This window comes from Narcine bancroftii, chromosome 10 (genome assembly GCF_036971445.1).
Source record: "Narcine bancroftii isolate sNarBan1 chromosome 10, sNarBan1.hap1, whole genome shotgun sequence".
Taxonomy (NCBI): Eukaryota; Metazoa; Chordata; class Chondrichthyes; order Torpediniformes; family Narcinidae; genus Narcine; species Narcine bancroftii.
The window spans coordinates 77,307,695-77,330,931 of NC_091478.1; the positions used below are offsets into that span (position 1 = coordinate 77,307,695).

A 23,237-nucleotide genomic window follows, 5' to 3' on the forward strand; every position below is an offset into this window, starting at 1 on the left:
TTTGTTCAACTGAGTCACAAAAAGGGTTCTACTTGCAGAAGAAATACTGCACTTGGATGGGGACCAGAGTGAAAGTCACTTGAGTTTAGCTGATCCATGAAAAGGGTTCTGGAAGCTTCGTAAGCGTCACTTGCTTCATGTCCCCTATACCAAAGAAGAGGGGAATTTTAGTTGGCACATCTACAAAGAGCAAGGTTTTGTGAGTTAATTAACATTCAGTCACCCTGAGATGTTCCTCTGCTATCTTCAGATAAGATCTTTCTTGAGGGACAAATTAGGTCCATCCATGACCTTACCGATGTGCAGTGACATAGAGACCCTGATTTGAAAGGGGAGCATGGAAGTTCATCTCGGCGATGTATTTCTTATGCCAAACTGAAGGCCCTAATCTGGGTCTTCACAAATCAAGGCAAGGGTGGGAGTCAGACTTAGGAACAATGATTGATGAGCAGTGCTGGTCAGACCTGAGTCGGAATGGCATAACCACAATTATTAATGTGTGGTATGGGCTGGTGCAGTATAACTTTCTCCGCCAGCTATATTTGACACTTCAAAAATTGAATAAGGCTGAAGCAGAAATTTCACACCAACGCTTTAGATGCGGCATTGCAACAAGAACCTTGGTGCACGCAACCTGGACATGTACTAAGGTGAGACACTTCTGGGTGGAACTAGGTCAAGCCCTACAAAAAAAGTCATAGTAAAGGACCCAGAGCTGTTCCTATTGGGAATTATGATGGACTTAAGCTGAAGCTGTCCAAATTCCCAATCCAATTTGTAATGATTGCATTGTCATTGGCCAGCAAGAGCATAGAGGTTACTTGGAAATCTGACTCTCACTTGGGCATTGCATTCTGGAATGCAGAAATGCAAAGCTGTGTTACCCTGGAGAAAATTACCTATAACTTAAGGGAAAAATATAACCTCTTTCCAAAAATTTGGCAACTATATTTAAATTTTATAGGAGCACATTTATAGTGCGGATCTGTGTATTTTGCTCCCCTGCCTATCCTATTGAGGGTGTCCATTCCAGCCCAATCAAGTAAAATCAATAAAAATGTAACAGCCTAGGCGCCTGTTGTCAGGCCGTGACAAATCCCTGATCTGTTCCCAACCTTTGTTTTGGGTGTCTTGAAAGTTGTATGTAATTGTGGTCTGTTGTGTGTGGTGTTGGGGGGGTGGGGGTGGTGTTGGTGGGGAGGAATGGCTTGGATTTGATAATGAATTTTGTATATAATGATAACTGCAATTTGTGATTGATTACTGGAAATTGTTTGAGTTTGAAAATCTATAAATAAAATATTTTTTAAAATTCTGTCACCCTCTTCATGAACTGATCATTTCATCTAAGGCCTGTGTGTCTCAACCATCTAAAGCCAGTGTGTTTCATCAATTTCAAGCCCACACGTCATCACTGAATTTCCGAAATAGAACTTTGAACTAACTTCTGAGAATTGGGCCTTGAGCTGTAGTGGTTTGCACATATTTGGGGTTTAAGTTAGATAAGTGTAGATAAATTTAGTTAAGTTGTGATAAGTTAGTTAAATTATATAAAGTGTTACATTATTGTTAATTAATAATTAAAATATTATTTTAAATTTAACTCCATCTGCGCTAATTTTTATCGCTGCTATCTGGTACGTAAACAGTGCAGAGATATCTTGTGTCTTTGACGCCAATAAGAAAGCAAAAGAAACTTCATTAAGCACACTGCTCTTGAACATGAAACCATCCACAGTTCCTTCAGGTAGATCTGTGATTCAGTATTGGGTTATTGCATCATCTCAATATCTCATGATCACCTTTAAATGGAAGCAAAATCAGTAAATTAGAATCCAATATGCACTCAAAATGTAAGTGCTATACCAATACTTAACCCCTAGGTCTTACTGCTGAGGTAGAAAAGGTATGGATATTTTGAATCTCAGTTAGTCACTGAGTGCAATACATATGATCCAAAGTATAAGCACAAAGTATTTTGACTTAGCCAGTTATCACCAGTTGAATGAGAAGTGGGAAATGTAGTGCAGATAGGTTAGTAAAATAATTTATTAAATAGTAATAAAGCTCCTGGGACCATTCAGTTAGTTAATAAGGGATGAAATAAGTACAGTTGTGTGAAATTATTCTAAGCTAATATTCACAGTCAGAGTTTATTGTCCTGAACAATCATGAAATTTGTTGTTTTGCAGCAGAATCACAGCTAAAACATTTATATAAACCACATTTCAAAATAAATATAGTGCCAAGAACAAAAAAGACAAGATGCGGTAGTGTCATTATTCATTCAGAAATCTGATGGTACTGGGCAAGAAGCTGTCCTTATGCCCCTGAGTGCTCATTTTCAGGCTCCTATACCTTTTCTCCAATGGTAGAAGAATGAAGAGGGCAAGGCCTGGGCAGTGGGGGTCCTTAAAGATCAAGGCTGCTTTGATAAGACACCGCCTCTTGTAGATGTCCTCGATGGAGTGAAGACTATGCCAGTGATGTCGCAGGCTGAGTTAACAGTCCTCTCGAGAGTTTCCTGTCCTGAGGGTTGGCACCTCCATATCAGACAGTGATGCAACCAGACATAATGCTCTCCACTGTACATCTGGAGAAGTTTTCTTTGATGACTTACCAAATCTCCTCAAACTCCTCACAAAGTATAGCTGTGGGCGAGCCGTCTTCATGATTGCATTGACATGGAGCCTCCAAGGAGGGGGGGAGGAGAGGACGGTGGGGAGAGTGGAGCAGAGGGAGCAGTCAATGGGGTGGAGGGAGAGGAGGAAGCTGTCATGGGGGGGGGGGAAGAGGAGGGGGGGCTTATCAATCCTAATGTTTTGAAGAGGGTGCAGCTTTTCCTCTTTCTTATTCTCAACATGGTCCAGTGCATAAGCTTGTTCTTTTCTGACCTCATCTTGACTAAGGTCCTTTTCTCTAGTGAATTCTGAAGCAAAATATTAATTTAGGACTCCCCAACCTCCTCTGCTTCCAGGCACATGTTGCCTCCTTCATCCTTAAGCAGCCCCACCTTCACTCTCATCTTCCATCTTTTCATATTTGCATAGAATGCCTTAGAGTTCTCTTTAATCATACTTGCCAAGGCCTTCTAATGCCCCCATCTAGCTCTCTTAGGTCCGTTCATACATTCCTTCCTGGCTTCCATATAATTCTCATGGGCCCTTCCTGTTTTTTGCTTCCTAAATCTAGTATATACTTCCTTGCTCTTAATTAGTTGCTTCACCTGTTCTGTCAACCACAGTTTCTTTTTCCTACCACCTTTTTCCCTGTCTTAGTGGGACAAACCAATCCAGAACCCTGTGGAAGTGTTCACTAAGCATCCTCCACATTACTTCTGTGATGTCTTCTGAGAACATCTGTTCCCAATTTACTCTCCCTACTTCCTGTCTCATCCCATTGTAATAAGCCCTTTCCCAGTTAAACACTTTACCATTTTATCTGTTTTTATTATTTTGGTTAGCTAAAGCTCAGAGAGGTGATCACTATCACTGAAATGCACCACCTTTCCCCTGCCCCCCCCCCCCCCCACTACTAAAGGTCTATCATCTGACCAGGTTCATTACCCAGCACTTCATGTAGTATGGCCTCTCCTCTAGTCGGCTGGTCCATATATTGTCAGACAATCTATAAGCTCTATTCACGTTTCTTTGAACCAGCAAGTCGATAGTCCAACCAAGGAAGGGGCCATACTGGACCTTGTGTTGGGATATGAGCCTGGCCAATTTATTAGGGTTTCAGTAGGAGGGCATTTTGGGGAAAAATTATCACAATTCCATAAGTTTGAAGATAGTTATAAGGATAAGCCTGGACCTTGTGAGAAAATATCAAATTGGGAGAGGGCAAATTATGACATTATTGGACTGGAACTTAAAGATAACAGAGCAGTTATTATCCAGCAAGTCCACGATCATGTGGGAGGATGGAGGATAAATTATTCTCGTCAGGACTCAACAACCCTCTCTGCAACTGGATCCTGGATTTTTTTAATGGAAAGATGCAGTCTGACTGTGTTGGCAGAAAACTCTTGTTCCATCAAGCTGAGGACTGCCACACCTCAGGGCTGTGGGCTCAGCCCACTATTGTTCATGATGCTGACTCATGACTGCACTGACAAATTCCGTCCATATAGAATCATCAAGTTTGCAGTAGTTGGTCTCATTGGCAGCAATGATGAGTCAAGATTACAGAGAGGAACTTAGGACCTCATCCAAAGGTGTGAGAAAAACAACCTGAGTCTCAATATGGACAAGTCAAAGGAGACATTTTTAAACTTCAGGAGGAAGTAGATCGAACATTTGCCACTACACGTCAACGGCTCTGCCATGGAGAGAGTTGAGAGAACAAAGTTGACCTAACCTGGACCAGCAATGCCTACACCTCCTTCGGAGGTGGTTGGTGGTGGGGGGGGTGGGGGGGGAGAAAGAGAGGGTGCGGTGTAAGGCTACCTATCATCATCTTGAGAATATATTACAGGAGCCTGTCAGGCTGTGTCATTGTGATAGAGTAGCTGTAAAACATTGGACCATATGTCATACAAAGGATAATTAAACAGCCAAGAAGATCATTGGGGCCTTCCTCTACTGACGACATTCACTATGAATGTTGCTTTAATGAGGCTTAAAGAATTATTGGGAATCCCTACCATTCATCATATAGTATTTTTTTACAAACCACTACCATCAGTAAGGAGGTGAAGGAGCATTAAAATCAGGATTGTCAGGTTATGAAATAGCTTTTTCCTGTGGTCTATGGGATTGATGAATAATATTCTTTAAACATAGGTCCCTCATAAATGAAACCAGTAATACTGATACACTTTTGTATTTTTTTTATAGATGTAAATGATTATTTTGTACTGTATGAGAAATTTATTATGTGTATGTGCGTACATGTTTTTGGTTTCATACACTCAGTAGAGGTTTTGGAGCATTATCTAAGTTTTTCCCATTCAAACATAACTAAAATTTCCTTGGTGGTCTTGAAAGGGGTTTGAATTAATCAGTAAACACTTCCCCCCCCCCCCCCCCCCCTCTAATCTCCAGTTGCACAAATGTTTTTTTACTGTTGTGTGATCTGCAGTCAGTAAAGGGATACTTCAGGTGGTCTGGGGATGAAAATAAATGTGTTAAAGATTTGGCACCTTTTATTCAAGTGAAGTTTATTGCTCATTCTATTCTTGTACCCTATTCCATTAACTGAACATAATATGGTCAAAGAACAATTGACAATACCCTGTTGCTTTTGCATAACGCCATCTAGTGACAGGAATCCAATGTTGGGAATTTTGCAAATGCTTGAACTAACATAACTTGTGTAAGAGGAAGTAATTTGACTAATTTTAATTTATCCACCCATAAAAATCTTTTATTCAGTAAGATTCCAGATTCTTCATGACACTTTGCTGTGAAGAATTTCCTGATTTTCCTAAATGTACTTTGTATTCATTTAAATTAATGTAAAATTGTTTGCTATCACAAATTAACTTAAAGTATCATTATTTATTTTTTATCATACTTTGAACTTTCTTGAATATATGTCAGCAAGATTTCTTCAGAAACATCGTTTGCAAACTGGAAAAACTAATTCAACTTTAACTGGTTGCCTCACCACAATCATTCAATGTATTGAGCATTGGAGTCCACAAAAGCTCCCGAGTCTTTCTGAACTTCATGTTTGAACTATTTCAGGACTGATCACAGGGTAAATGCGTGGCTCAATTATTCTTTCCCATGTTCATTTATTACAGTCTGAACTAATTTTTACTGAAAAGCATACGTTGAACAAAATTTCTTCAAAAGTGAACTCATCTGGTTAAAAAGAATAAGAGAATGGAAAATGTTAAAAAATAAAACGGCGACAAACATAAAATTCAAAATCAAATTAATCTCGCCTGCTCGTGTTGCCTTTGTTGACGGTAATTGCTTATTGGAGCTATTTATACTGTGGAGTTATTCCTCATTCTTCCTCTGTATAATTTTTAATATTTATTTGTTTCATGAGCAGATACAGTATCTGATTTTCCCTGAATACTGTATGTCATCTGCTGTGAACACAAGTTATTGCACATCTCGTTCTTTTAACATTGAAAACATCCAGCTCAGTGCCTTGTTTTAATTTAAATTTTTTAATTTTAAAAATTAAATTTAGACATACAGCATGGTGACAGGCCCTTTCGGGCCATGAGCTCTTGCCACCTAATTACACCCAAATGACCTTCAACCTTGGTGCATTTTGAACAGTGGGAAGAAACTGGAGCCCCCGGGAAAACCCATGCAGACACGGGGAGAACGTACAAACTCCTTACAAACAGAGCACGTTTCAAACCTCAGTCCTGATCGCTGGCACTGTAACAGTGTTGCGCTAACTGCTTGCTGCCCATTATTGTCAGGCATAATTTTACATGAGTCGTATAAAGACTTGCAGCCACCAATTGTTAAAAGTTCTAAAGAGCAAGTTAAAAGAGAATCAAAAGCATAGAAACAAAATTCCATGTCTTGTGGCATTATGATTGTGCAATATCCTGATAATGGAAAATGCATGGGATCAGAAGATTGGCCTTGAGTGAAGCAAGACACAAAATTGCAAATAATTTGGTGCATCTCAAACATTTGCTGGAAAGCATCATTTATTAGACCATGAGTGCATGCTAGTATCAAAATATTTCATTGAAAGAAATTTCTGCTTTTCCTATACTTGTTAAACAGGTAGTGAGACAAATGACATTGGAGTGGTCAAGAAAGGAAATGGTTAGTGGATCAGTTGATATTGGAACAGAAGATGGATAGTCAGCTTTTAAATGACAAATTGGCTCATCTTGGCAGGGTGAGATTTATGTGAACAAGATGACTTTGAACGCGCATGAGGAGAGAAAACAGTAAAAGATACAAAGACTTGGCAGTATCATGTTTGTATTGCATTACACATTTGAATATTTGTGAACATGAAAAAGTCCTAAATGCACAAGTATTAAGAAAGCATTTTGGGATATTAACCTCGCAAACCTATGTTATTATCTTAAATAAACCAGTCAGCTTTCATAACTCTGCTAGGTTTCACCTTCATCATTTCCTTACATTTGCTCACTTAAAAGGGTTGTCGTTGAGTGATCTTTCTGGGTATAAATCATATTCGTTTATCTTCACACTTGAATTTTAAGATTTAATGGAGGCATCAGCTGGCATATTTAAGATTGAGCAACTATTTAAGTAATAGAGCATTGGATCAGAGGTCAATTTACAGGACCATAAAAGCAGCAGAGAGAATCACTGGGGTCAACCTCCCCTCCATCGATATGATTTATTAAGACTGATGTTTAAAGAGGCTCGCAAAATCAGGGCAGACTCCTACCATCCTGCACACAGCCTCTTCCATCAGTATCAGAGCCGGAACCATCAGGCCGAAAAACAGGTTCATCCCACGCGGAGTGAGAATGCTGAATGACTGCTAAAACAACTCTGTGTGACTATTATTTATGAAGATTATTTATTTTAATATATATACTGTGTGTTTTGTGCTATTCTGCACCATGGACCAGAAAGTACTACTTTGTCTGGTTGTATTGGTAAAATCAGATGACAAATAATCTTGAATTTGAACATTTCTCTTGGTATTGATCTGCTCTGCTTATGTTGATGTGAATATACCCAAATTGAATTTTTACTGGTTACTTGGTTATTTATCTCCGCACAAAAGAAACGGAATCATATAATTTTTTTGTAATTGTTCTCACTAATTATATTTGGCACATAACATTGAATATTAACTAACTTGGGGGGGGCACAGATAGCGAAGTAGTTAGTGCGATGCCTTTACATTGCCAGTGATTGGGTCTGGGGTTCAAATCCCGTGCTGTCTGTAAGGAGTTTGTCTGTTCTCTCCGTCTCTACATGAGTTTTCCTCCTACCATTCAATATGTATCGGGGGTATAGGTTAATTGGTGTAAATTGGGCGGCATGGCTCATGGACCGAAATGGTCTGTTACCGTGCTATATCTCTAAATTGATTCTCTGCTGTTCTGTTCAAAATTGTCAATATGATTCCATTTTGAACATCCAACAAATTGTGGAATATTTTTGCAGATGTTCTTTAGGGATGCTGACATGACGATGAATACGCTCAATGATATATAAATATACGTTTTGAATGTTTCACTTGTACTTTTAATTGTTAAATGTATTGTATGTATGTATTACTGTTATATTTATACTGAGTTTAAAATTTAAGGACAGTTGAATAAATCTACAAACATCTGAATGCCTATTGCAAGAAAAACACCAACTTAGATTTTCATTTTATGCATCTTTTGTTTATCATATTGAAAAAAATGAAAGATTTCATCAGGTACCGCACCTCATTTTTTCCAAAGCATGAAGTTCAATTATCGTTATATGAACAAACATATCAGTTCTTTCACGAAGTTGCTCAAAATTTAAAAAGAAAATGAAAAGGCATCACAGTTTTGAGAGCAATAGTCGTGGGAGGAATGTTGATTGAAGGTTACTGGAGAACAAGCTGGCCTTTATGATTAGTGTCATACGACTTTTTTGATCTCTAAATATTCAGAGAGGTAGAATCTGAAATAATGTTTTGAAGCCTTTTAAATTCTAAAAGGATACAATTTTTTGTCTTCACCACTTTATTTAATTTGCTCCCTAGACAATAGCTCATGTATACAAATCATATCTCTCCCAGTATTTCACCATAACTAGATCATGGAATGTTTTACAGAATACAGACACAAGTGCACACCTTCCTTTTATTCTTTTTCTCCACACTCATAATCAATTTTAGAATTTCCTAGCCCCATACACAGGACCCTCCATAATGTTTGGGTCAAATCAAAGACGTTCTTTTTCCTTTATTTGCCCCTCTGCTCCACATTTTTCAATGTGTAATCAAGCAATTTACATGCGATTAAAGTGCACATTCCAGATTTTATTCGAGGTTATTTGTACACATTTTGGTTTGACCATGTAGAAATTACAGCACTTTTTGTACATAGTCCCCTCATTTCAGGGGACCATAATGAGTCATTTGGCTTCACAGGTGTTTGTAAGTACCCAGGTGTGTTTAATTGCTTCATTGGTGCAGGTATAAGAGAGATGGGCTTGATTCTAAGCTTCTGATCACCTTTGGAGTTTGTAGTTTCCATTTTTCAACATGAGGACCAGAGTTGTGCCAATATTTACCTGGCTGTGCTCCTTCTGCCTTTGCACAGAAGTGCCTAAAAGGAGAGGCACTGGCAATCAGGACAGCTAGAGTCAGTGGATTGGGCGGTGTTCAAGGACTCGTTTGAGGATCTGAATAATTACACCAGGGCTATCACAGACTTTATTAAAACAGGTCTGATGAGTGTGTCGCCACCAAATCATTCAGTGAGAGCTGGATCACAGGCATTAAAGTGTGGAAATACAGATCACTACAGAGGAGCAGGTATGACCTATAGAAAGCCATCTCCTGGGCTAAGTGAAGTTTCCAGATGAAAATGGAAACCACAAAGGATACTCGACAGCTGTGACAGACCCTAAATGACATAACCTGCTACAAAACCAAATCCGGTGCAGTGGGAGACGACAAAGCTTCACTCCCAGATGGATTCAATGCCTTCTCTGCCTGATTCAACCACAAGAACAAGGAAGAACCACCACTGCACACCCCATGTCCCCATGATGATCTTCTCCTCTTGATATCTGAGGATAATGTGCAGGCTGCCTTCAGGAGAGTGAATCTGAGAAAAGCATGCAGTCCAGATGGAGTACCCAGCCGAGTATTAAAATTCTGTGCCTTTCAACTTACCAACATATTCACGGATATCTTCAACATCCCCCTCTGGCAGGGCGTGCTTCCTATCTGTTCCAAACAGGCATCAATCACAAGAGTGTGGTAACCTGCCAAAATGACTATCAGCCAGTGGCACTCACATCAACAGTGTTTTGAAAGACTAGTGTTGAATCATATCTGAGTGATCTGTCTGAGTGGCAACATGAATCCATTCCAATCACCTATCACAGCAACAGGTCTATGGCTCTACACAAAGTTCTGGAACACCTGGACAGTAAAGATGCATACATCAGGATGGTCTTTATCAACTACAATTCAGCATTTAACACCATCATCCCCTCAAAATTGATCATCAAACTCCCAAGATCTGGGACTCGACATCCTGCTGTATAATTGGATCCTTGATTTTCTCATCTCCAGACCACAATCAGTAAGGATTGATAAGAACATCTCTACAATTTCCATCAGTAACGAAGCACCACAGGGCTGTGTTCTTAGCCCCCCTGTTTTACTCAATGCTTGGTTTGACAACAATACCATCTACAAATTCGCTGACAATACCACAATAGTGGGGTGTATAAAAAGGATGATGAGACAGCATACAGGAGGGACATTGCTAAATGGTGCACCAACAACAATGTCACCAGCACCAACAAGCTGATTGTTGACGTCAAGAAAGGAAAAGCAGAGGTGTACAATCCAGTGATCATTGGGGGATTAGATGTAGAGACGTTGAGCAAATTTAAATTTTTGGGAGTCACTATCTCGGAAGATCTTTCCTGGGCCCAACACACTATAATGGCATCACGAAGACAGCATGTCAGCGCTTGCACTTCCTCAGGAGTCATGACGTCGGAAACCATGGCGAATTTTTATAAATGTCTGGTAGATAGTGTGCTGACCGGCTGCATAACGGTCTGATATGAAGAAACAAATCCCCTTGAGCGTAAAGCCCTGCAAAAGGCAGTGGATACAGCCCAGGACATCACAGGCAAAAGCATCCCCACCACTGAGAAATTCTACACAGAATCCTACCGTCAGAGTAACAGCAATCATCAAGAATCCTCACCACATACCACATGCTGTGTTCCGCTGCTGCCATCAGGAAAGAGGTCTAGGTGCCACAAGACTCACTAAAATCAGGAACAGCTGCTACCCCTCCACCATCACACTCCCCAACACCAAACTCAATCAGGGATTTGTTTAAGGACTCTTAGTTTTGCACTTTATTGTGTTTTTTTTCCCCTCTCTGTATTGCAGTCACTTTGTTTATATGTGTACGTTGTGTACAGTTATTTTTCTTGCACTACCAATAAGCAGTAATTGTGCCTGGCCCGAAGGATAAAGAATCTCAGGGTTGTATGCAGTGTTGTGTATGCACTCTGACAATAAATTTGAAAGTCAAAGAAGCCATTCTGAGATTGAAAAACAACAATAAAACAGTCAGAGACATCGCCCAAACTTAATATTATCAAAATCCACTATTTGGAACACCATTAGGAAGAAAGAGCATACTGGTGAGTTCAGTAATCACAAAGGGACACTAGGCCAAGAAAGACCGCCTTTGCTGATGACAGAAGAATTCTCAACATAATGAAGAAAAACGCCTGTCCAACAGATCAGAAACACTCTTCAGGAGGCAGGTGTGGATGTGTCAATGACTACTGTCCAAAGAAGACTTCATGAACAGAAATACAGAGGCTATACTGCGTTAATTGCTAACCACTAGTTAGCCACAGCGTGGATTCGATGCTGTCGGCCTCTGCCATCTCGAGTACTTCGATGTTGGAGATGAAGTCACTCCAATGAATGTTGAGGATGGAGCGGAGACAACGCTAGTGGAAGCGTTCTAGGAGCCGTAGGTGATGCCGGTAGAGGACGGCTAGATTGCAGTTTGCCAAAAAGTATTTAAAAGCCTGAAGAATTTTGGAAAAATGTCTTGTGGACAGATAAGACCAAGATTAACCTGTATCAGAATGATGGCAAGATCAAAGTGTGGAGGTGTAAAGGAATTGCCCAAGATCCAAAGCATACCACCTCACCTGTGAAACATGGTGTTGGTGTTATGGCCTGGGCATGTATGGCTGCCACAGGTACTGCTGCACTTATCTTCATTGATGATGTGACTACCTATGGCAGTAGCAAAATGAATTCTGAGGTGATTAGAAACATCTACTCAAGTTCGAGCAAATGACTCCAAACTCATTGGACGGTGCTTCATCCTACAACAAGATAATGATCCCAAACTTACTGCTAAAGCAACAAAGGAGTTTTTAACAGCTAAAAAATTGGAAAATTCCTGAATGGCCGTCAGTCACCTGATGAAAATCATATTGACTGTGCCTTCCATAAGCTGAAGAGAAAACTTAAGGGGACAAGCCCCTGAAACAAGCAGGAGCTGAAGATGGCCTGGCAGAGCACCACAAGAGAAGATACTCAGCACCTGGTGATGTTGATGAGTCACAGGACTTCATGCAGTCAAAGTCCTAAACATGACTACTTTAATATACATACCATTGGTATGTTCCAAATATGGTGTCCTGAAATGAGGGGCCTCTACATAAAAAGTGCTGTAATTTCTACATGGTCAAACCAAAATGTACACAAATACCCTCGAATTTAATCTAGAATGTACACTTTAATCACGTGAATTATTTGATTACACATTTAAAATTGTGGAGCTCAGTGGCAAATAAATGGGAAAAGTCTATTTCTCCCAAACATTATCGAGAGCACAGTATCTTTTTTATAAAGCAAACTAGAGAGAAAGGTAGATGCTGCAGTCTCTCCTGCATCAGTCCAAGGAGGATGGAACTCCTTAACTAATGCTGAAATGAACACTGATTAAGGCATGGTTTGATGTCTCATGGGTCTCATAAGGACAGTATATTGTTACACAACTGATATCAAAGAAATATTGTGTGCCATTAGACATTAGTAAATGTGTCCTTCAGAGTTTGTATGCTCGAATATTGTGGATTCAAATCAAGAATTTGTTTTGTGCTCTTCTGCTTGAACCTGAAAAGTGCCTTCCAAACCAAAAATGTGAACACCTTAATCTATGTTTCAGATTTCATCTTATTTCATCAGCTGAATTAATATTAATTTATTTTGTCTTTAATTTTCAGGAATAGCATTCACAGACTTGCCTGTAAGTATTTGTAATTTTGTTTCCTGCTTTGAATTTGTTCACAGAAATCCTTTAAAAAAGGCTTTATCAAAATAAATTCCTGTAAAAGCCAGATACAATTGTTACAGGGGATACTGCATTTTTGATGAGTTTTCTTTTTAAATCGTAAAATTGAAGTATAATGTTGATGAAGTCACAAAATTGCTGCTTTGGCCTCAATTTGCAATTCTTCTCTGTTTGGAAATAAATAACCGTACTTTGTCTACTTTAAATTCTAGATTTTGTTTCAGAAAATTCTACTTTAAGAGCTGTCCTATAGTAATGTCAGACAAAAGGTGAAGACAGAAATGTCTTGCTGATAAGCATTTAATTCAGACAATTGTTCTTGTAACTTATTGGACATAACTTTTATTAATATTTACTTTTATATTTTTTATTATATTGCTGGAGATGTTGCTTAACCATTAATAGTTTTGTGTGTCCAAATATGATCTTGAGGCATTGCATTCCATTTCTTTATAATGAGTGGTCATACCAAGATTGTGCAGTGTTTTTTGATATGAGGAATTTGTAAATGAATTTGGCTGATTTTTTCAAAATGTCACTAACCTAAAGGTTGACAGGATAGTGGCCGGTAACCTTGCCTGCCTCAGTCTTCCCAGGAAGAGCGTTTGCTGTTGCACCTTCCTGGTGCAGGTTACAAAATAGGTTTACAGCTCCATGTAGTAGCTGGAGTAATGGGCATTATTACTGAGATAGCGCAGTTCTCACTAACATATTAGTTTACTTTTCAGCATTCTATTGAAAATCTGAAGTTTGAGCTGTGCTTGAAATCCTTGTAATTCTGCCTCAATATTTTTAACAAATACAGATACTTATCAAATCAGATTCATCTGAGCCTAACATTTGAAAGTCAGTGCTCTTGATGTCACATAAGACATCGCATTTATGCCTTGAGTTACTGGGGAACTGACGTAAGATTTGCAGAAAAAATAGGAAATCTGCACTTGCCATATTTATCTCAAGTTTATTATCATCCGATTGTATAAGTACAACCCGACGAAACAATATTCTCCAGTCCTCAGTGCAAAACATGCAAACACACATACAGACATAACAGCATACAGACAACAATACATATGCAGTAGGTATATACATATATAAATATTGTTAATAAATAGTAGAATCTCATAGAGATTGTATGAGCAGTTCATTAGTTATTCAGCAGTCTCATTGCCTGTGGGAAGAAACTGTCTTAGCCTGAAGGTTCTGGCTCTGATACAGGCATCGCTGAAAGATGGTGCTTGCGGTGGGGGGATAGGGGTCATCAACGATTTGCAAGCCTCTTCAAATAACAATCCCGGTATATCATGTCATTGTGGGTAAGGGGACACCAGTGATCCTCTCTGCCGCTCTTACATTCCTGTGGATTGACCTTTATCCATTGCTCTACAGCAACCATTCCACACTGTGATGCAGCCTCCCAGGACACTTTCAATAGAGCTCCTGTAGAAAGTTGACAGGATAGTGGCCGGTAACCTTGCCTGCCTCAGTCTTCCCAGGAAGAGCGTTTGCTGTTGCACCTTCCTGATAAATAAGGAGATGTTTTGTGTCCAGGATAGGCCGTTAGTTAAGTGAACTCTGAGGAACTTGGTGCTCAGTAGTCTTTCCACTACTGAGCTATTAATGTGTAGTGGAGAATGGTTCACACTGGTCCTCCTGAAGTCCACAATCATTTCCTTTGTCCTATCCACATTGAGATTCAAGTTATTATTCTCACACCATTTCACGAGATTTTTCCACCCTTTCTGTATTGTGACATCATTGGAATTCTCAGATTTTTAGCTCAAATTGGCTTTGACGCAATTTGGATTCCAAAATTAAATCCTTGCAAATAATTATTGTTATTTTATTTAATTACAACCATGTTGCCATTTGTGATATGTGATGTGTGTTAATGCAGGTTTTAAAGACTGAGGAATCACAATTACTTGCCACTAACTAATTATGGAATCTGCAGCCAACCAAAACTGTTCTTGCTTTATCACTAGGAGCATACAGCTGCTCGTGTCATGCCTGGTTTATCAAATTGCTTAACCCCCATGTTTCCCAGATGCCCATTTTATGTCAGCAGTGAAGTAATTGCACAAATGAATCCTCTTTTGGCCAAGTAAATATTTGTTTCTTTATCTAAATTACGTTCTACTAGCTTTCAATTCTCAATTAGATTTATCATCTATAGAGAAAATAAGGGAATAAAAAAACTTGTGAAGCTCGGTTTTGGGCCTCAAAAGTTCCCCTGTGTCAGTCATTAGCATGGCCCTTTCATTGATCATCTCAAAGAATAAAAACTGAAAGGTTCAAGATACCTTTATTGTCATTATAATAAAACAGGTATAATATTACACAAAATTGACATTAATCTGCCATAAAGCAGATAAAAAACTTTGCTATTAACAGAAGGTCCCTTACAGTCAGAGAAAGAAAAGCAAAAGAGAGTTTCTTCACCCCCCCCCCCCCCCCCAACAGAGTCACTGAGTGTCAGTGGATTCACCTCAAATGCTTCCGCAGCCACATAGACCAGTAGACCAGTCCAAACCATAGCTGGGACTCTAACATGAGTTCCAGATCCAAACCTCTGACATGATCAGGAAGCCTTCAGAGCCCTCTGCACCCTCTTACATCCTGTTTACGGTACCTGGTACCCCTTCAGCCAGTCTGCAGCCCGATGTGAGCCTTTTGACCACAGTCACTTGCAGCCTGCGTGGGTTCCTCACTTGGAGTCACCAACAGCCCGCCGCCTGTGTGTTCTTCAGCCTCAGAACCCCTCACAGGACCGCTGCTGTGGTCACTATCCCATAGGGTCGCCTTCTCTGCTTCTCCTCAAACAAGGGGATGCTCTCCCTGTTTTATGGTGCCCTGAGCCAGTCTTCTGCTTCCCCGGAATCTTCAACCTTTCAAGGCTGCTGCTGAACACAGGGCCAGACCCAGCAGTTGCAGAATTTTAAAATAAAGAGATAAAGAAGATGGAGAAGAATCTTTGCAGTGTTCAAATGTTACACGACTGGAACAATTCAGAAAAAAGTAATTACTTTTTAATATTAGAACTAAAACTGAGAGCAAGAATGTGAAAATACAATCCTGGGAAACTCAGCATGTCAAACAGTGTACTTTATATAGCAAAAATAAAGGTGCATAACTAATGTTGCGGGCTTGAGCCCCTTCATTAAGGTATGGAAAAATGCCAGCAAGTGCCTGAAAAAATTGGTGGAGGTAGGGGGAGGAGCATGGTCCCAAGGAAAGGGAGGAGGGATGGCTCTGTGAATAGAGAAAGTAGGGGGTGGAGAGCTAAGGGAAAGAAGACAAGGGGAAAGGGAAGGAAGGGAAAATGGAGAGTAGGTCAGCTGAAATCAGAGAAGTTGATGTTAATGCCATTTGATTGGAGAGTGCCCAGACGGAAAATCAAGTGTTGTTCCTCCAATTTACAGGTGGTCTTGGTGGGCTAGTACAAGAGGCCATGGACAGACATGTGAGCAAGGAAGTGAGATGCAGAATTGAAATGGTTGTCCACTTGGAGATCCCTGACACCGATGCAGACAGAATGAAGGTGCTCAGCAAAGAGATCTCCTAGTCTGCACCCAGCCTCTCCAATGAAGAGCAAGAATGCTTATAAATGGTTACACCTTGTTGCTTAATGTGAACAATTAAATTTTAAGTTGAGCAGACAGGATGCTTTGACTTGGTCAGGGTGTCAATTTAACAAAAAGAAGGCTGTGTGGAAGAAATGGGCAGTAAGTTATGCTAATGAAAAGGAAAATTTCCTGGGACTGACAGTTCGTCTCTCTAAAGTTGAATTGCACCATATGAATATTCCGTTGTCACAGAGGATATGTATAATAGCAGCTAACTGCAGTATTGAATTTTGAATTTGCATTTAACTATTTTTTCACTACTTTTGTTTTTAAGCCCAACTTGTACCCAACAGTGGGACTACAAACGCCTGGTGAAATAGTCGATGCCAACTTTGGGCAGCAGCCGTTTGTGTTTGACATTGAAGATTACATGCGAGAGTGGAGAGCAAAAATTCATGGTACAATTGAGCGATTCCCCATAGGAGACAGATTGGGGGAGTGGCAGACAATGCTGCAAAAGTAAGAAATGATGCTCCTTGTTTATCATTAATAGACAGTTAGCCAATTGTTTTTGTACCACATTTAAACTAGTTCATTATGTGAGAATTTGTTTTGCAGCTTGGTGTCGTCCTACCTGGTGCATCATGGGTACTGTGCAACAGCAACTGCCTTTGCCAGAGCAACAGGCCAGACCATTCAAGAGGAGCAGAACTCAATCAAAAACAGACAGCGTAAGGCTGGCAGCAATATCCTTATGTGTGACATTTCAAAACTTTTATTTTAAAACCCTGTTATTTCAGTTGCCAACAGCACTACCCAGTACAATACTCCCATCACTCAAATCAGTGGGATCCAATTTCAGCCAAGGAGCACTTAGGTTCATTTCTGCACTCCCAAAGAAAAAAAGAGCCAGATAATCCAGCAATGATTCCCATGTTCAATTACCCTTCTTTACAGTGAAAATGATTCCTGATGTGTTGCCTTCAGTAGAACAATCTGGTGATACACACATTTTCAGTTCTGCTGGTGATTAGCCAACAGTTCTAGAAGCTACTAGCAGGCTTTAGCTTGGCTTTGCCAGTTTTTACACCTGGGCTGTAAGCAGAAAACATACTCTTCCATGTGTGATAAGTGACGAATTGGCTATGGTACTGAAGTACTGTTGGTACCCATAGAGAGCACAGTAATATTAATGTATTTTTGGTAGGAGAGGGAAAATAAAGACAGTGTAATGAGTAGAATTAGAATCAGAATTTATTATCCTGCATATGCAACAAAATTTGTTGCTTTGCAGTGCTATAATTGTTACAGATATATAAATTAGTGGAAAGAAGAGAAAATGAGTGAGTATATGTGGTTCATTGTCCATTCAGAAATATGATATCAGAGGGGAATTGGCTGTTTCTTCAGGCTCGAATACCTTCTTCCTGATGGAGGCAGTGTGAAGAGGGCATGGGATGGATAGTGAGAGTCCTTGAGGTAAGAGGCTGGTTTCATAAGGCACTGCTTCTTGTAGATGACCTTGGCGGAGTGAAGACTGATGCCCATGATGGTACTGGCTGAGTTCTCATTTCTCTGTAGCCTTTTTCTGTCCTGTGCATTGGCACCTCCATACAAGACAGTGATGCAACCAGTCAGAAAGCAAGTCTTTGCTGACATAACAAATCTCCTCAAACTCCTCACCAAGTATAGTTGCTGGCAAGCCTTCAATACATTTGGTTATTCAGTACCATAGCATAATTACAAGATTCTAAAGATTTAGATGATTTATGTGGAGATGACTGTTTAATTCCAGCATGGCAGCTAGGAATGTAAATGTGAGTAATTAAATAACTCTGAAATAAAAAGATAATACAAGAAATAGAGACCATATTGGTGCACCATTCATGAAACTACTATATTGACATAAAACACACATCTGGTTCACTACTGTCATTCAAGGACAGAAATCTGGCAATCTTACATCCATCTTAGTCCAATTGTAACTCCAGACTGTTAACTTGTCCCTGAACTGGCCTTTTGAGCCATCAAGTTCTGGGAGCACTTGGACAATGAATTAGGACAAAGCCAATAAAATTTGCCAACTATGAGCAAAATAATTTTAATCAAAACTTTATCTTATGCAGGGAACAATTAACATCGCTCTTCCTTTGAATAAATAGTACTGATAAGAAGTAGGAGCCAAATATCCTGTGGTACTTCATGCCTGCTCCTCGTTCAGTATGATCATGTCTGATCTTTTACTTAAGAGCTTCTTTGCTGAGCTAACACCCATATCTCCCGATTCTTCACAAATAGTAATCTTTTTATCAGTTGAGTTAGCTCTTAGAAAGTTTTTATTTTACTCAGTTTTTTTATATTAACTGATTTTATGGTTTTCATAAGTTTTCTTGATTTTCCAATATCTGAGTAAAAAGGAGTACAGAGTGCGGTACAGGTATGCAAGAATTAAACCACATGGAAGTGGAGTACAGTAAAATTCTGTGCTGGAAACTATTGAATGGGCAGAGATCTGAAATGTTCGTATCAGAATAAAGTTGTGCCAAGAAGCTTCAAACATTGAAGCTGAGCTAATTATTTGAGTCGACAATTGTCTAATAGTTTTCAGGATGTTTCAAAGAGAAAACCTTCACAATATGTCAATTCAGCCATCTATAATGTTTTCCCAATGGGTTGCAGCTAATAATTTCATCATAGTGCCATCAGATCAATATTTTGGCTCATATCTGGCTCTGTAGATGTAAAATCGTTTGGTGGTTGACTACCAATAGTTTGCTAGATAATCCTTCCCTTGCAGGCAAAAAACACAGTTTTGCTTTTTATTTTGTGCAACGAACAAGACTGCCGCAGAAATGAAATTAGAAGTGGAATCAAAATGGTTGCTGAGCGTCTAAAGTCCTCTCAAAACTTTGAACACAGGAAAGCAGAAATTTTATAGCATGGCCCAGTTCAAGCTCAGTGAATTTCTTAGCTCTAAGGTAAAAGGTTGTAAGTCCAGAGGCCAGAACAATACTGGAGCTCAATGCACATTTGTACAAGAGGAATACTGAGGTTGAATTCTGTTGTTAGGATTGCTGCTTTTATGGTAAGATATTAAATCAATGCATTCACCGACAGATTAGACATGCATAGAAGATTCCATGGTATTATTTAGCTGATAACCAGGACCTAAAAAAGTAATCTTTTTTTTTTATGGCACACTTTCATACAAAGATATTCCACTTAGATTTGTAGAAGTTGGTAGAGTGTATCAGAAACCATTGGGATAACATTATTTGGACAGGGCATTTTTGGTCTAGATTCATAGTCTATATCTAGTTTCCATTTATTCAGGAACTGATTTCAGATTGTGGTTTCTGTTCATGTTGATGTTTCTTTTGCAATTCCAGAGTTATAATTTTTCTAACATTTTGGAATGAATTATCTTTGTAAATAAATGTCAAGTGTGAACTCTCTGGTAATTGCAGATATCCCCTGCTGTCTTTTAGGAATACAAAAGCTAGTTTTAGCAGGAAGAGTGGGAGAAGCTATAGAAGCAACACAACAATTGTATCCAGGACTGCTGGAGCGTAACCCAAACTTGCTCTTCATGTTAAAGTAAGTATATTGCATACCAGATGTAAGGTGGATGTTAGGTGGAGATTCAGGAAGGGAGGGGGATCATTGTTTTATCCAAATCTAGAGCTAAATTGATATTTCATTCACAATTTTAAATGATTACATTGAATAATCTAATAGTATGGCTTAGAGCTTTTTTAAATTGTCCACAAGCTGAATGGCTAGTACGAATGGGCAGTATTGAACGATAAAATCCTCTTGTTCCACGTGGGAGATGATCAGTACACAAGGATGGGGTTTAAGCTGCACCAACATGCCATAGGCTGGAAAGAACATTGATCTGGGACATTTTGAAGCCACCTCCAGTAGTTCCTTTAAAGAACAACAGACTGGTGCTGAGTACTGATCATATTTGACCCATCTGTACTTGTTAACTGTAAACAGAATCTGTCATCCTGTGTAGAAGCCTATTTTGCAAATGCAAGAGAGGCTTCTTTCCTATTTTGTCATCATAGGTTTGTATGTACTGAGAGGAATTCCTATTTCCATGTCATTTCCATGAAATGACAGGTGACAGTTAAAATAATTTCATATTTTCATAGAACTCATTATTACTTTGATTTTTATTTAGCTCAAAATTTACTCTGCTAATTTTGTATAGGTGTCGGCAGTTTGTGGAGATGGTAAATGGTACGGACAGTGAAGTGCGCTGTTTCAGTGCCCGTAGTCCCAAGTCTCAAGGTAGTTATCCCGGATCACCCAACCTAAGTCCCAGACATGGAGCAAACTCTCACATCAACAATGCAGGTGCAGTATTGAACTGTTACTCCTCTTCACTTCAAACAATATTATTAACCAGTAAAGAACTCATTGCCTCATTCATACCACCCCACCCTCTTCTCAACTCCAAGTTCACCAAAACATGTTCTATTTGTTATGGGCATTGGTTGCTATTAATACTATGTCGAGTGAGTTTAATTATTTGAGTTTTCTCACATATTCCAGCAAAACAACAACTGCTACTATTTTAAATTAATTTTTTATGAAAATGGTGGTGAGCTCCTTTCTTAGACCATTACAGTGGTCTGTGAACTCCGACAATGCTTTTAAGTGTGTTTCAATGTGAAAGCAATGGCAATACTTTTTGCCAAGTCAGGATGGTATGCCCATTAGAGAAAATTTTAATAAAAAAATTGGCCTATAGGAGGAGCACACAGCTAGATCTTTACCTTTCTTTGCCATGAGTGATAGACATAGTTTGTTAAATGTTACCGGAAGATTATCCTGCCTAAACGAGTCCGGTAACACTGAACTTGATTGAGGTGAAAGTAATTGAGAAAAAGATTTGAAAAACTCCACAGGAAACCCATTTGGTCCCAAGCTCTTCCAGAATGTAGTGGAGAAATAGCAGCAACTATTTCCTCAAGTGATATAGGCTCATCTAGTTTTGTTCTGTCATCCAAAGAAAGCGTGGGAATATTTAAACAATCCAGGAAATTCTCCATCAAATTACTATCACTTGTGAATTCGGAAGTGTAAAATTGGGAGAAATTTTTCCTGAATGTGTCATTTATCTCAGAATAATCTGAAATAATGTTACCATCCGCCTTTCAAATCTTTGTAATTTGCCATTTGGCTTCAAAATCTCTCACCGAGTTCGCTAAAAGCTTGTCTAATTTATCAGGATAGATATAAAATTGACTCTTCAACAATTTCCTTTCAACTGGATTTGTTGAAAGATCAAGTTTAGGTTGAAGTTCAACTTGCTTTTTATATAACTCAGGATTTTTAATTTGAGCATATTGTTGATCTATTTGTTTAATTTGATTAACTAATTCTAATCTTTCTTTATTGGTCTTTTTATATTCATGGTGTAAGAAATAATTTTCCCCCTCAGAAAAGCTTTCAAAGCATCCCAAACAATCAGACCAGAAATTTCTGACAAATTGTATCAAAGAAGAAAGTTATCTGCTTCTTTCACAAAGTATGCAAAAAAAATTATATAAATCAAAAATGCAATGGGAGAAAGATTTAAATATACAAATTTAGGAGGAGATTTGGTCAAAATTATATTATGAAAGTGTTACGAATACAATAAATGTTAGATATCAAATGGTTCAATATAATTTTCTTCATCATTTGTACTACATTCCACATAAATTAAATGGACTTAATCCTAATTATTCAAATAAGTGTTTTTGATGTGTGAAACAAATAGGGACTTTTTTGCATTCAGTGTGGTCTTGTGAAAAATTAGAACTGTTTTCAAATGAACTGAGTTTATTATTAGGGCAAATTATGAAGATAAAGATACCAAAAGATCCAAGACTATTTTAACTTAGAGATATTTATGAAATGGATATAAAATTGAAATTGGATAAATACCAAGAAAAATTTTTAAGTATTGAAAAGATGATAGAGAAGTGTTATTAAGTAGATGGTATAGTGAGATGCCAAATTGTATACCTTTGGAAAAAATTATGTATAGTTTAACGAATCAAATTGAACATTTTTATAGTATTTGGAAACCATATTTGGATTTTATGGATGATTTTCCATCCACCTCTTCTATCATATCCACTCCTCTTAATTAGTGATTTTTAATAACAATTAATGATTGTATGTGCTAATATTATTGTATATTAAATGATAGGTGTTTCTTTCCTTTTCTTACTTTTAGGTGGGAGGGGGGATGGGGAGAAAAATATTTAAAAAAATTGTATAATTGGATATGGATATTTGATTAAAAATTTCATTTTTTTTCCTGTAATGATGCAAACAATTAAATAAAATTTTCAAAAAAAGTTATCTGCTTCTCCATAAATTTCACAAAGTTATTATCTGATAATAAACTCGAATTTGAAATGCCAATCTCTTTTTATTTGAGGGAGGCCAGGAAGAGACATGGATAACACGACAGGGGCATGATCTGATATTACTATAGTCTGATAACCACATGAACGAGTCAGTGGGATCAGTTGAATATCAATAAGAAAATAATCAATTTGCGAATAAGTTCAATAAATATGTGAAAAGAAATAATGCTCTCTGCTATTTGGATAAAGAAAACTCCAAACATCAAAAATACCATAATCTGATTTTTTAAAATGGATTAATGAGGAAGATTTACTCAT

At 38.5% G+C, this 23,237-nt stretch overlaps 1 protein-coding gene across 6 annotated transcripts in view; it reads left to right on the forward strand.

Annotated features, from left to right (window-relative positions):
- Positions 1-23,237, forward strand: part of ranbp10 (RAN binding protein 10) — a 93,674-nt gene that overhangs the window by 49,701 nt on the left and 20,736 nt on the right. For 5 of the 6 annotated variants that reach the window (XM_069901477.1, XM_069901481.1, XM_069901479.1 and 2 more), the window contains 5 exons: positions 12,912-12,934; positions 16,880-17,064; positions 17,137-17,276; positions 20,034-20,142; positions 20,765-20,910. In XM_069901477.1, the coding sequence (XP_069757578.1) occupies positions 12,912-12,934; positions 16,880-17,064; positions 17,137-17,276; positions 20,034-20,142; positions 20,765-20,910 (603 nt within the window). The remainder of the gene's footprint in view (positions 1-12,911; positions 12,935-16,879; positions 17,065-17,136; positions 17,277-20,033; positions 20,143-20,764; positions 20,911-23,237) is intronic. The other variant, XM_069901478.1, reaches the window with a different exon arrangement.